This window comes from Sinocyclocheilus rhinocerous, unplaced genomic scaffold, assembly GCF_001515625.1.
Source record: "Sinocyclocheilus rhinocerous isolate Xijiao unplaced genomic scaffold, SAMN03320098_v1.1 scaffold1575, whole genome shotgun sequence".
Lineage (NCBI taxonomy): Eukaryota > Metazoa > Chordata > Actinopteri > Cypriniformes > Cyprinidae > Sinocyclocheilus > Sinocyclocheilus rhinocerous.
This window is the reverse complement of record NW_015626385.1, coordinates 78,640-91,328: the sequence shown is the minus strand read 5'-3', so window position 1 is coordinate 91,328 and position 12,689 is coordinate 78,640. Positions and strand designations below refer to the sequence as shown.

Genomic DNA, 12,689 nt, shown 5'->3' with positions numbered 1-12,689 from the left:
AACAAATATATATATACAAATATATATATATATATATATATATAAAACCACTGGTATAGTGCAGTACAACAGTATCACTGTATATTGTATACAGTACAGACTATACACTATACATTGCTTACTATTAAAAATAGTACATTAAGAGAGTAAAGTATAGATGTATGCAGTATGAAATCTGCATAGTACATGAATTTTCTGTATGCATGATGAAATGCATGGATGACCTACAACGTTTGTGAAAAAAGTGGAGTATACAACCACGAACTCCTGTACAAATCCAGTTTTGTGTCAAATTTGTTCAACTCGGTGTAAAGTCAAATCAAGGGCATTGCATTGTGGGATACAGTATCTCACAGTGTGCTCTGGATGCCACTGCACATGCTGAATCATAATAGGCCATCTGGGTATTGTTTAAATATATATAGTAATATAATACTGTACACACAAGAATTCATAAATTATTTAATTTTATGAAGCGCAAATATTCAATGTCTTAATTAATACAAGCTCATAAAACGGCACATACACGCACGAATTATGCAAAATGCTGTTAAATACTTTTAGATGAAGTATAGCACGTCACACTGTTTTATATCATCATATATCATGCTATTCTGGTACTACCATTATATTTTGTAAGTGTAACCTTTGCAACTGTATGTCTTGAATGTCCCCATGTATAAAAAATGTTATATATTACATTATGAAAAGTGATGCATGTTTTAAAAAAAATAATTGAGCCTACAGTTGATTTATTTACTTACATGTATCAGGATAGTACTTTGCTATTCTATGAGAGTTTACCATCTGATGCCACACTATTATGTTGTAAAGGTAAACTTTACAACTCTTTTTGATATTACATATGATCATGGTTTAGGTCAGCGATCAGGTGTTGAGAGTTTGGATCTCTGCCTGTTCTCTTGCGCTGTGTTGAGTAACAGAGCCTCAGTTGAAACACACTCTTTCCTAACCCTGTGGCCAGATTTCAGGTCTGGGACCGCAGATTGCCCCAGAATCCAGTTACAACACACAAACATCAACAGTTGTGCGAATGAATGAACGTCAGGGTTTGCTCTAGTGGACGTGTAGCACAGGTTCAGTGTTATCAGCCGCAGTCATCTGCAGCCTTAACTAGATAACTCAGTGCCAAGCCAGCAGGCGAGATAAAGCCATGTCCTCTGCCTGCAGTGGAAGCCACAGGAAGACCGAACGGCTCTGTGCAATGATGCTATCACTATCACTGTCCCACAATGGTGTTGAAATCTCACCCGTCCCACTGCCGCTCGGCCTGAGCTCTTCCACGCAAACGCCCGAGTCATCGCGTCCGTTTGAAGAGAGGAAAGATTACATTCTGCTATCGTGTTGTGCAATTCACAATCAATCCGAATAATCACATTAACCATTTCAGTGGAGGTAAATCACCACGATTGTTTGATTTAGTATGACTTGAAGGCTGCATAAAGTCATTTATTTGGATATTTCCTTGGACAGTTTGTATAAACAGAGAGAGAGAAAAAAATAAATAAAAATCACACTTTTAGTTTTGAAATCACATATAAGTGCTAGTTATCACTCGGGGTTAGTTGTCACAGGGTCTGTATTTCAGTAACTGGAAGATCTTGGGTCAAAGGTTCAAAAGTTTAATTGCACAAATCCATTTTATCTAGCAGTGGTTTTGTATGTTGGTTTAAAAGACCAGATCCAATCTGTCATTATTTCTGAATGATGTGCTTTAAAGTAAAATTCAAATGTAAACTGAAGGTAGATTTTAAGTGAAACTGTTCAGCTGTGATGTCTAGACAAGACATTTGTTTAACATAAATGTTAGAAAAACAATTAAAGTTTAAAATTTTGACTAAAATATAATTTCATATGGCTTCTCAGCAAAATGTTAAAAGTGAAACAACAGAAATGAATATCTGAAGCAAGAAAATACTGTGTATAAAATAATATAAATATAAAAATATAATTTGCTCAAAGAAATTAATTAAATTATATAAAATTACAAATACATAAACATTTTTTGGGGCAATGTGTTTTATACGTTGCTGTCATTTTATAAAATGCATTAATTTCTTTCTAATATTTTTGATATACAGTATTTGTGTGTAATTCATTCATTTTTGTTGCTTCAGATGATCAGATGCATTCTCCTGAGAAGTCATACAGTGAACGTTTTAAATAGATATACAGACATTTTTTCTTTAGTTTGTCTATAAAAATTGACTTCCAAAAAATTACTGGAAAGCACAAAAATTACCATGAGTCAAAAAATGTAACCGTTTATTTAAATCAAAACAGAAAACCTCAAACTACAATGCCTAAAGAGTTTGTTTTGCTTTTTTTTCTGAATGACTTGAGCAGTTTATCATCTCAAATTACAGGATTTATATGGCTCCAACTAGTCATTTACACAAGATTATTTCTGAAACCAAAAAAAGTAAATTGCACATTTTTCTCTCACAATTCAGACTTTTCTCACAATTCTGAGAAAAAAGTCCAGAATTGCAAGATATAAACTCACAATTGAGATATAAACTTGCAATTCTGAGGGAACAAAAGTCAGAAGTGTGTATATAAACTCACATTCCTGGAAAAACATGTAGTAAGAATTGCAAGATATAAACTCAGAATTGAATATAATCTTGCAATTCTGGAGAAAAAAAAAAAGTCAGAATTGCGAGATAAATTGTTGCAATTACCATTTCCATATTTATATTCAGTGGTGGAAACAGGCTTCCATGCTCATCAGTGGATTATTTCCCATGTTCACTTTGAGAAATGATATTTACTAGGGATGCAACAATACAGTTACAGTAGTCCACAGTTCAATACGTACCTCGGTTTTTAACCACGGTTTTCGGTTCGGTTCTGATGGCTTGGCACATCAGAGTGTTGTTTGAAACAAATTAACAACAACAACAAAAAAAACTCCTGTAAACTTCTGTACACTGGAAAATGTGTGGATTATTATATATCTGCTTAACATTTCTTTTGAGAGAGGTAATATTTTTTCAGATTTTTACCTATAGGATGGATTGGCCATTATTGAGCACTATAAACACATGTAAAGTGTGTTTAATTCATACTGGACGCCAGAGGGTGCCCTCGTGCACAAAAAATCCACATATGCATTACAGAAGTAACACTGATGACGTTCCAGGAAATCCCTAATATGGATAAAGGCTGAATAAAAAGATATAACGTTAAATGATGAAATGTAAGGACAATAAACACTCCCCTGTGACAATATATGGTTTATCGGTGTTCTTCAAGCCATCTCTGGTATTTTCATAATGATTAAGTATATTTGTAAACCATTTCTAATCGACATAGCCTTTATTACAATACAGAATGGGCCTATATTTTCTGCCTCATTCTGTGACAAGAAGCCACACCAGATCACAACAGGAAGCGTGTAAAGTAAAAACAAGTTATAATGTTCTCTATTGTTGGAAAATGGGTTTAGAAAGGCTTATCATTGCATGTCGTTAACAAGGGAAGATGCTCGGCATGTGTTGCTTTTTCAAATGCACGTTAAAAGCAGGGAAGCATTTCCTCATCTCAGCATGTGAACTCACGGGCACACACACACACAAAGCCAATTCTGAGAGAAATTAAACACACGGATATTATTTAAACCCAAAACCGTAAAACCGCAAATCACAAACGCGTATTGAACCGTGGATGTCGTACCGAATGATTCGATATTATATTGAGAATTGTGACATCCCTAACATTTACTCATCCCATCTACTGAAACTATATGAAAATCACAAAGCCAATCCAAAATGATTCGATCACGATCAACTAGGGCTGCACGATTAATCGAATGCGATTTTCATGTGCAGCTCGTCAGTAAAGCCGGTTCTGTGATTAGTAGTAAATCTCCAGCACGTGCTTTCAGATGGAGCGGCATTTACTACACAGAGCCGTAGTTCACTGACAAGCTTATGCAAGATCGCGTTCAAAAATACCACATTTAATAACATGTTTTACTCCAAACTCACTTCATAACGTCAGTCGAGTGTTTTAAATAAATCCTTGAGATGATGTGGCTTCTTACACAGAATAAGGCACGCAACATATTTCATAGTATTCTAAGCAGTGATAACGGCTATGTCGATTAGCATTGCATTATTATATATTTTATTATAATAAGACGAACTCAGATAAACCATATATTGTCGTAGTTGTGTGTTTATTAGTCACGTTGAATTAATGAAAGCAGTTAATTGTTCCGTTTATTCAGCAACCGCTATAGGGATTTCCTGGGTTTCTTCTGCGAGGCGTATTTGGAGTTTAATTTGGAGCGCCCTCTGGCCTTCAGAGGGAGATTTACTGCTGATCACAGAACCGTGCTTCACTGAAAGATACGCATGACAATCGCAGCTTCTGCCTAATCTTGATTTTTCGCCTTTGCGATTTAATTTTGATTAATCGTGCAGCCCTACGATCAACAGAACCTTCAGTCTCCGGTGGTGTCCTGCTCTTTGGCCTGTAGGTGGCACTGTGACAGGTAGTGTCTGAGTGCATCCACCTCGTGCGACAGGCGCTGGATGTGCAGCTGCAGGCTGTGGTTCTCGTCCTGGAGCTGCAGCGCCCTCTGCTGGGTCAGCTGGATCCGCCGCCGGGCTTTATCGCGACTCTTCCTCACCGCGATGTTGTTGCGCTCTCTGCGCAGACGGTATTCCACGCTGTCTTTGCTCGGGCCGCGCTTCTGTCCCATCGGCCGCAGGGTGGAGGCCGGGGGCGGCAGAAGAAACTGCGAAAAATCCTTCCCAAAGATTCGTGGAGTTACCGAGAAAGGACAAGAAAAACAAGTCCAGTAAAAATCTAGAAATTTATATTATTTATAATAGAAAAAGCATGAGATTTCCAAGAAATGTAATACATTAAAAAATTACACAAACCAAACTATCCATACAACTAGTGCTCCTAAACTAAAACGATAAATAAAATGTTAACTGAAATATATTACAAAAAATGCAAACTTATTTTATTTCAGCAACATCTCATTTTTGTTTAGTTCAACTTGAAAATAACTAAAACTAAAAAAAGAATAAAAACTATGACATTCTTAAAAAATATGTAATACTAATAACAACAACAACAACCATCTAAAACTGAAACTAAAACTGAAATGTGTCATTTTTTCTACCAGGGTGAATTTCATTTTAAAAGTTTCAAGACTTTCATTTTAACATTTACAGTCATGCATTTATCAGATTAGATTTATATGCATCTTTGCCGTCCAAACAACTAAAATGCGAGGGAAACTAACACTAACACGTTCCCATGATAAATCTTGGAGTAATCAGTGACTTTGATAATTTCCTGGACACAAAAATAAAATACTATATTATATATAATATATCTGGGGGGGAAAAATGGAAATCAGTTAAATAAAATGTTAAAAAAACTCATTATTTAGCTATTTACTATTAATTTTTCTTGTACTCAGACAAACATTTATTTATTTATTGACATCTAACTTAATGTTATTATACAAACATTAAACATACAATTACTAAAATTAACTATTTACCCCTATAATTATTATTTTACTTGTAATCTCAGACATAATCAGTAAACATGTTTAAATTATTAGGCACAAATTAAAAATGTCAAAACAAGTTTCAGTTTAGACAGGCGTATGCATTTTAGAGATTTGGACAAAAAAAAAAAAAAACAGTGTTTAATGCTAAATGTCATGAAGACTTTCATTTTACGTTTACATTTATCAGATGTTATTATTCAAAGCGACTTACAGGGACATCAATTTGTCCTAAGAGCCACAATATTGGCAGTACGCAATGGCAGAAAGTTCTCCAGGAAGCGGTTTAAACAGCGTCTGTGTTACCTGCTGATTCTGCTGCGCTCGCTCAGTGCTGCTGGGGGTCAGACAGGAGGAGTACGGCACGAAGCCCATCATCTGCTCCATGCTCCGGCCGTCTGGCGTCTTGGGAAAGGCCATGGGCTGGCTGTACAGACCCGTGTCCATCTGAGGCATCTGAGCGCTCATGGTGCTGGAGTCGGGGTTCAGGGGGCCAGGAGAGCCGGAGGACTGATGATGGAGAGCAAACATACAGATGGAGGACGCAGGACTGTCGGAGATGGACATCTGTGGATGAAGACACAATTCTGAACTACTCCATATTCCAACTACAGAAACATCAAGGCATGAAGTGACAGGAGTAGATCAGACGAGACGTTTCTTTACTTACGGCTTGTAAACTCTGCTCAGGGCCGCTGAAGCTTCTCCTCTCTTCTCAAGCACAATCTTGATGTGTTCTTCCACAGGATCCGTTATGATACAGGTACTTCAGCGCCTGTCAATGACACCATCACTTCCTCTGTCACAACCATCCCTCCTTCCCCTCTAATTATTTTTATGTTGCATCATAGATTGACTTCTTTTTTTCCTTTTTATTTTCCCTGTTTCATGAGCACTTTCTACATTCTTTACACCCTAATGTATATTTGTTGGCCAAACGTTTCTCTACGTTAGATCTTGAAATGATTACAATTATTTCAGTGCCTCAAATAATTTCCAGCATGCATATACAAAAATTATTTATTTGTCAAATATTGAAACAGAAATAAAATATATCAAAGTATTTAATATTAAAAGAGTTTAACTTTAAAATATCTAATTAGTAATATTTATAACTACAAAAGATTTTTTATAATATATATATATATATATATATATATACACACACACACACACACATATATAAACACACACATACACACATATATATATTATATATACACTAATTATTAACTTGCTTCATATCTAATATTTGTTTGTAGCTATTATAATCTAATAAATAATGTTTAAAAAATAAATAAAAAATATTTCTAATAGTTACTACTATATTTTTTATATTCTAATTTAAAATTATTTATAAACCATCTTTACTTATCTTTTTCTTTTACTATTATTATAAAAATTGTTATATACATTTTAAATATGTAACTACAAATATTTACTATTCATAACTAGAATTATTGGTAACACTTTTTCGGTGTCCTTGTTACAGTGTAATTATACATTTAAGTACTAAGTAATATTAATCAACTACATGTACTTACTATGGTGTTAGTGTTAAGATGAGGGTTTGGTTTAGGGTTAGTTGCATGTAATTATGTATAATTTATTGTTATTACTATAGTAATTATATGTAACGTGTAAAAAGAACACTGTAAAATAAAGTGTTACCGAACTATTACTTTATTCTCAGGCATAATAAATGAACACAAAGATATTGCAGAGCTAAATTATGCAGAAATGTGTGTCTAAAATCTAAACAAAAATTTGCATTCACAATTTGTTTGCATTTTCAAAAGGCAAACAAAAAAGTTCAAGTAAAACATTTTACCAAATCAGAAATGCAGAATTTGTAAATATTCTGTCGTGACCTAAAAGTCTCCAAATCTCCACACTGTTACAGAAGTACCTGGCAAATGTTACATTGTTTCCCCATAATCCCTTCAAGCCTCGTGGTTGATTGGCCAATCAGAGGAGACTCACTGGCGCCTCCTGCAGCAGGACTGAGGAACTGACACAGAAATTATGATAAGTATACAGGGAGAAAAACCATTCAGATAGACTGGGTCAATTTTTGCCATTAATAACAAAACATTGCTAAAAATGAGTCTAATGGAGAGCATCCTTCCTTTCGAGCTGTCGTAAATGAAATTATTCACCCTTAAATATTAACAACAACCTTGACAAAGACAAAACAAAAACAGACACTCACCTGTAGCTCTGTGTTCATATGAATGATATAAATGAGGTCGCTGGGGAACATGGTTTGGACTGGAACAAGTGATGCACGGTTTCAGATCTTCAGAAACTCACATTTTATTTGTCAGTGGTATAAATGCAAAATAAGGGCTTTCTAGTACAGTTGACTAAAAAAAGATTTTAAGTAATACAGTAAAGTTTTTTTTAGTAAAGTCATCAATCCAGTTTTAGATAGATAGATAGATAGATAGATAGATGTGTATGACTATATCAGATGGGATTTTGTTTGTTTCATTACATGCTCCAGTAAATAATTTACAGTTCAAAAAACACAAGTGAAAATTAGACCTAAAACCAGAGAAACTGCTTCATTAATCTTTAGTAACATAAGATCAGTGCACTGGATATTACAAATTGCCTGAAGCACTTAAATTACACATTTTTTATAGTACATAAACATAACTAATAAATATTCTAATTTGTATATTAGTTTTCGGTCACACTTTATTTTAAGGTCAAATTCTCACTATTAACAAGCCATTAACGGCTTTTGCCTCAAACTCCTAATTTGCTGCTTATTAATAGTTAGTAAGGTAGTAGTTAAGTTCAGGTATTGGCTAAGATTAGGGATGTAGAATATGCTCATGCAGAATATGTGCTTTAGAAACAGCCAATATGTTAATAATAAGCCTGTTAATAAGCAACTAGTTTATAGTGAGAATTGGTCCCTATACTGTTACTTAGTTTTCTAACTAAAATCTCTCAATGAAAGTGTTTTAGAAGGGAAATCTTGATCCCAGTCGCTGTAAATCACACACACGGTCACAGACGGAGAGAGAGCTGAGCTCGGGTCAGAAGCTCATCTTGGATTTCTGGGTAATCTGGACGCTGCTGCAGCACCTACAACCAAACAGCAGTCGATGAGACCGATCTGAGATCAATCACTCACTTCATCTAATGCCTCATCCTTCACTTCTTACAAACCTGATGGCACACATCAACGGCCAGTGTGTAATTCTTGCACTTCAGGTAGTTAAAGGCCAGACGAAACCCTGCAATGAGATTCAAATGCAAGCGTTTCTGATGGAACTGAATATTTACAGTATGTCCATGGTTTTGATGATAAAGTCGCACCGACTGCAGGATGGGCTCTGCTGCTGTGTTTCCAGGCCAGTTCATACTGCAGCGCTGCATCGCTGTGTCTCTGCTCGCTCTCCATTATCAAACCCCGATACTCGTACGCCTTACTACACGACTGATGGAGCAGCAGGAGGAAAATAAAGAGATAAAATGTGTCATTTTAGCCTGAAGTTGAGAAAAATGCAAAGCAACTCAAACTAGTCCTGCCGTCAGTCATCCATCATCATAGAACTCAAAATGTTCACAAATAACCCTCTAATTATTTTTATTTTCCTGTGTCTTTGTTCTTCAAACAACTCGCATTCAAATACAAAATGTACAAAAAATATTTCTAGGGGAAAAATAAATAAATTGAAAAATAAATAAATAAATGCTTTAATATTGAAAATATTTATTATTATTAACTAATTAACTACTGTTTACTACTTATCAAAAATATAGTTATATTTTATTATATTAGATATTTAACCCTTTAACTGTCACTCCCATTTTTGAACATAGATGTTAAAGTGCAAAATTAAATTGTTATAATGCATGAATGAAAACATTTCGTAATATGATTTTGATTGTAATGCAAAGTCCGATTTTAAAATGGTTTTCACAGGATGAATTTAGAGATTTTATATTTTCAATTAATATATATTTTATTTCTAAAGCGTGACAGGGAAAAAGGTAACGAAGAAAGACTTTTTTGTGACAAAGGTCAGAACTCCTGTTATGACGTAGATTTTTGAGGTGCACTCTTGTCATAAATTAATCTATTACTTTTCCTACATCATTTGTAACAAAAACATCATTTGTAAAATATCCAACGATATATAGTTTGTCATGATTAGATTAGGATTTATTTGTAATATAGAGAAGTAAACTTAGGTGCCCCTCTGAGGGGACGGGTGACAATTAAAAGGTTAAATTATCACCCTAATTAGTTATATGTGACCCTGCAGCACAAAAGCAGTGTTAAGTCGCTGGGGTATATTTGTAGCAATAGCCAACAATACATTGTATGTGTCAAAATTATACTTTTTTCTTTTATGCCAAAAATCATTAGGATATTAAGTAAAGATCTAAAATTGTTTTGCTCCCTCAGATTCCAGATTTTCAAATAGTTGTATCTCGGAAAGCTTATTTATTCAACTTTCAGATGATGTACAAATCTCAATTTCGAAAAATTTACCCTTACGACTGGTTTTGTGGTCCAGGGTCACATATAAACTTTAAATATATAATTACTAATATTTACTACTAGAATTACAATTTATGAATAATTATATTTGCTTGTATTCTCAAGCACAAGGCATACAAATAATTGTTCTGTTTTCTCAAGTAAAAGTTTTCTGAAATTGCAAATATTAAGAGGAACTTTTAAATTGAATTCACCTACGCATTTTGTGTGCTTTCTCAAGATTCAGACAAAAAAGTAAAACATGTCAGCAAATCTAAAGTGAGCGGAAACGGACCTGATTGTGTCGTATGCAGCTGTCGAGCAGTTTGTCCACTTGCGTGTATTTTCCCGTCTTGATGTACATGTCAGCCAAGAGCAGGCAGGCGCTCTCCAAGTCATCCGCGTTTGTGTCGCTCCACTCTATCCTGCTGAGGCGTTTGAGGACGTTTCTGGCTCTGGGAATCTGCTTCAGCTGAACGAAACCTTGAGCCATCATGAGCAAAGACGCCTCCAGCATCACCTGCAGACAGACAGAGCACTTCACTGATAAACACTTGACGTCAGGCTAGAGTTACATTTCTGTCTTTACAACACAAAATGTATTAGAAGTACAACAACAGCAACAACAAAACTGGTAACACTTTACAATAAGGTTCCATGAGTTAATGTTAGTTAAAGTATTAACTAACATGAACAAACAATGAACAATACATTACAGTATTTATTAATGAAAATACATTCGTTCACTGTTAGTTGATGCTAATTCACAGTGCATTAACTAATGTTAACAAGCTCAACTTTTGATTCTAATGCATTAGTAATGTTGAAATTAACATTAACTAAGATTAATAAATGCTGTAGAAGTGATGTTCATTCTTAATTCATGTTAACTAAAGTAGTTAACTAATGAACCTTATTGTAAAGTGTTACCAAAAAACTAATATATATATATATACTGTATATATACACACAAGTTATATATTTATAAACATGCACAAGTAAATGTGTATTTTCAAAGGGTTTTAGAGGCAGTATTATTGTGTCATAATTTTCATTTAAATTTTAGTTAACGTTTTAGCATTTGTTTTCTGTTTTTGTAATTTTTTTTATTTTTTATTATTCATTTCCACAGTTTTTCCTTATTTTTATTGGAAAGGTGAATAATCGAAACAGTTTAATAACAAACCATTAAAAGTATGTGTTACCAAAAAACTAATATATATATATATATATATATATAAAATATGCACCAAGTAAATGTGTATTTTCAAAGGGTTTTAAAGGCAGTATTATTGTGTCATAATTTTCATTTAAATTTTAGTTAACGTTTAGCTTTTTTTTTTTTCTGCGTTTTTGTAATTATTTTTATTTATTTATATTTATTTCCACATAGTTTTTCCTTATTTTTATTGAAAAGGTGAATAATAGAAACAGTTTAATAACAAACCATTAAAAGTATGTTTCAAGCATCAGTTAATCAATATTAATTTTATATATATATATTTTATAGTTTTTTTTTTGTATTTTCCGTTTCCATTTTAATTTTAGTTAACATTTTAGCTTTTTTTTTGTAATTGTTATTATTACTATTATATAATTTATTTGTCCACATTTAGTTTTACTATAAAGAGTGTGACATTTTAGCCTCCTATCATATCTACAGTACTTGTAAACATAATTACAACAGTGGTGAAATTTTGCAACCTTGAAAATCCCGTGTTGCAACATTTGTACCAAATTCATCCCTAAATACAATATGCATAAAGATCATGGTTTTAAAACCAGTAACTTCCTAAAAACACTTTCAAGGGTAGAAGAAAATACATTACTACAGTCTCCAAGGGTTGAAGACTAAATAACACAGTAAATGAAAGAGTCCATTAATAATCGGACAAAAAGTCAAATGCGTGACTGTGTCGATGAAACCGTGTCTTACGTTCTTCGCCTGCATGTCTGTGAGCTCCAGCACGGCTCTCTCCACCTCTTTGGGCTCTTTGCTGGAGATTCGACACAGATTCGAGAGCAGCTCGAGTTTGTCCTGCTCAGATTTAGATCGCGGGCGAAACATCGAGAGTATGTTGTGAGCTGTGCTTATTCTCGTCTCACTCTCGGACTCACTGCTGGAGAAACAATCACAGACAAACTGCATGAAATCATTTTAGTATTTGAACACAGATTTTGTGTCAGTTGTTCTCACCTCGTGTGCTTTTGTCCTTTATGTAAAACCTCTCCTCCGAAGACGTCTCTGTCAGGGTTCAGGCAGATCCGGTCCATCAGATCCACCGCTGGTTCTCCCCAGTCCGCGTCTCCTCTGGCCTTGTTCAAGTGCATCAGAGCGTCAGTCAGCTGGCACGAGTGCCTGAGGTCAAGCAGTGCATGGGTCAAAGACGTTAAGATGTCCGCATCAAAAGAAATTTACAAAAGTGATTTTATGTCCATAGAAAGTACATTAAATGTAAGTAAAGTGTCTACTTTTAAGGTTTCAAATACGTTTTTGGAGAATAAAATGTCAAAATTTGGTTGAAATAATGTTACATTGTCATTCAGTGTAACACAATATTTATGTAAAAATTCAAACAACATGCTTATTCTGACGTGTACATATTAAAATATATAAAAGAATAA

At 34.2% G+C, this 12,689-nt stretch overlaps 2 protein-coding genes across 3 annotated transcripts in view; both read right to left on the bottom strand.

Annotated features, from left to right (window-relative positions):
* Positions 1 to 4,417: 4,417 nt before the first annotated feature.
* LOC107713441 (CCAAT/enhancer-binding protein epsilon-like) lies at positions 4,418 to 7,640 on the bottom strand. Of its 2 annotated transcripts, XM_016518927.1 has the most exons (4): positions 7,470 to 7,640; positions 6,231 to 6,335; positions 5,867 to 6,127; positions 4,418 to 4,780 (listed from the first exon to the last, which is right to left on the bottom strand). In XM_016518927.1, exons 3-4 carry the CDS (start codon positions 6,125 to 6,127, stop codon positions 4,472 to 4,474), a joined length of 570 nt encoding a protein of 189 aa, XP_016374413.1. In that variant the 5' UTR covers positions 6,231 to 6,335; positions 7,470 to 7,640; the 3' UTR covers positions 4,418 to 4,471. The 2 variants fall into 2 exon arrangements, with proteins under 2 accessions (XP_016374413.1, XP_016374422.1); XM_016518936.1 differs by lacking the exon at positions 7,470 to 7,640 and having other exon boundaries at positions 4,418 to 4,768; positions 6,231 to 6,464.
* Positions 7,641 to 8,453: 813 nt separating this feature from the next.
* Positions 8,454 to 12,689, bottom strand: part of ttc21a (tetratricopeptide repeat domain 21A) — a 25,231-nt gene continuing 20,995 nt past the window's right edge. Inside the window, exons 26-29 of the mRNA XM_016518816.1 lie at positions 10,360 to 10,584; positions 8,894 to 9,014; positions 8,744 to 8,811; positions 8,454 to 8,659 (exon numbers count right to left, since the gene is read on the bottom strand). Coding sequence (XP_016374302.1) covers positions 8,582 to 8,659; positions 8,744 to 8,811; positions 8,894 to 9,014; positions 10,360 to 10,584 — 492 coding nt within the window. The 3' untranslated portion in view covers positions 8,454 to 8,581. The remainder of the gene's footprint in view (positions 8,660 to 8,743; positions 8,812 to 8,893; positions 9,015 to 10,359; positions 10,585 to 12,689) is intronic.

Bases quoted from the DNA above. Each gene is read 5' to 3' on its own strand.
- LOC107713441 (XM_016518927.1), bottom strand. From the start codon at position 6,127: ATGTCCATCTCCGACAGTCCTGCGTCCTCCATCTGTATGTTTGCTCTC. The intron at 4,781-5,866 runs GTAACACAGACG...ATCTTTGGGAAG, and splicing joins GAGCGCAGCAGAATCAGCAG to GATTTTTCGCAGTTTCTTCT.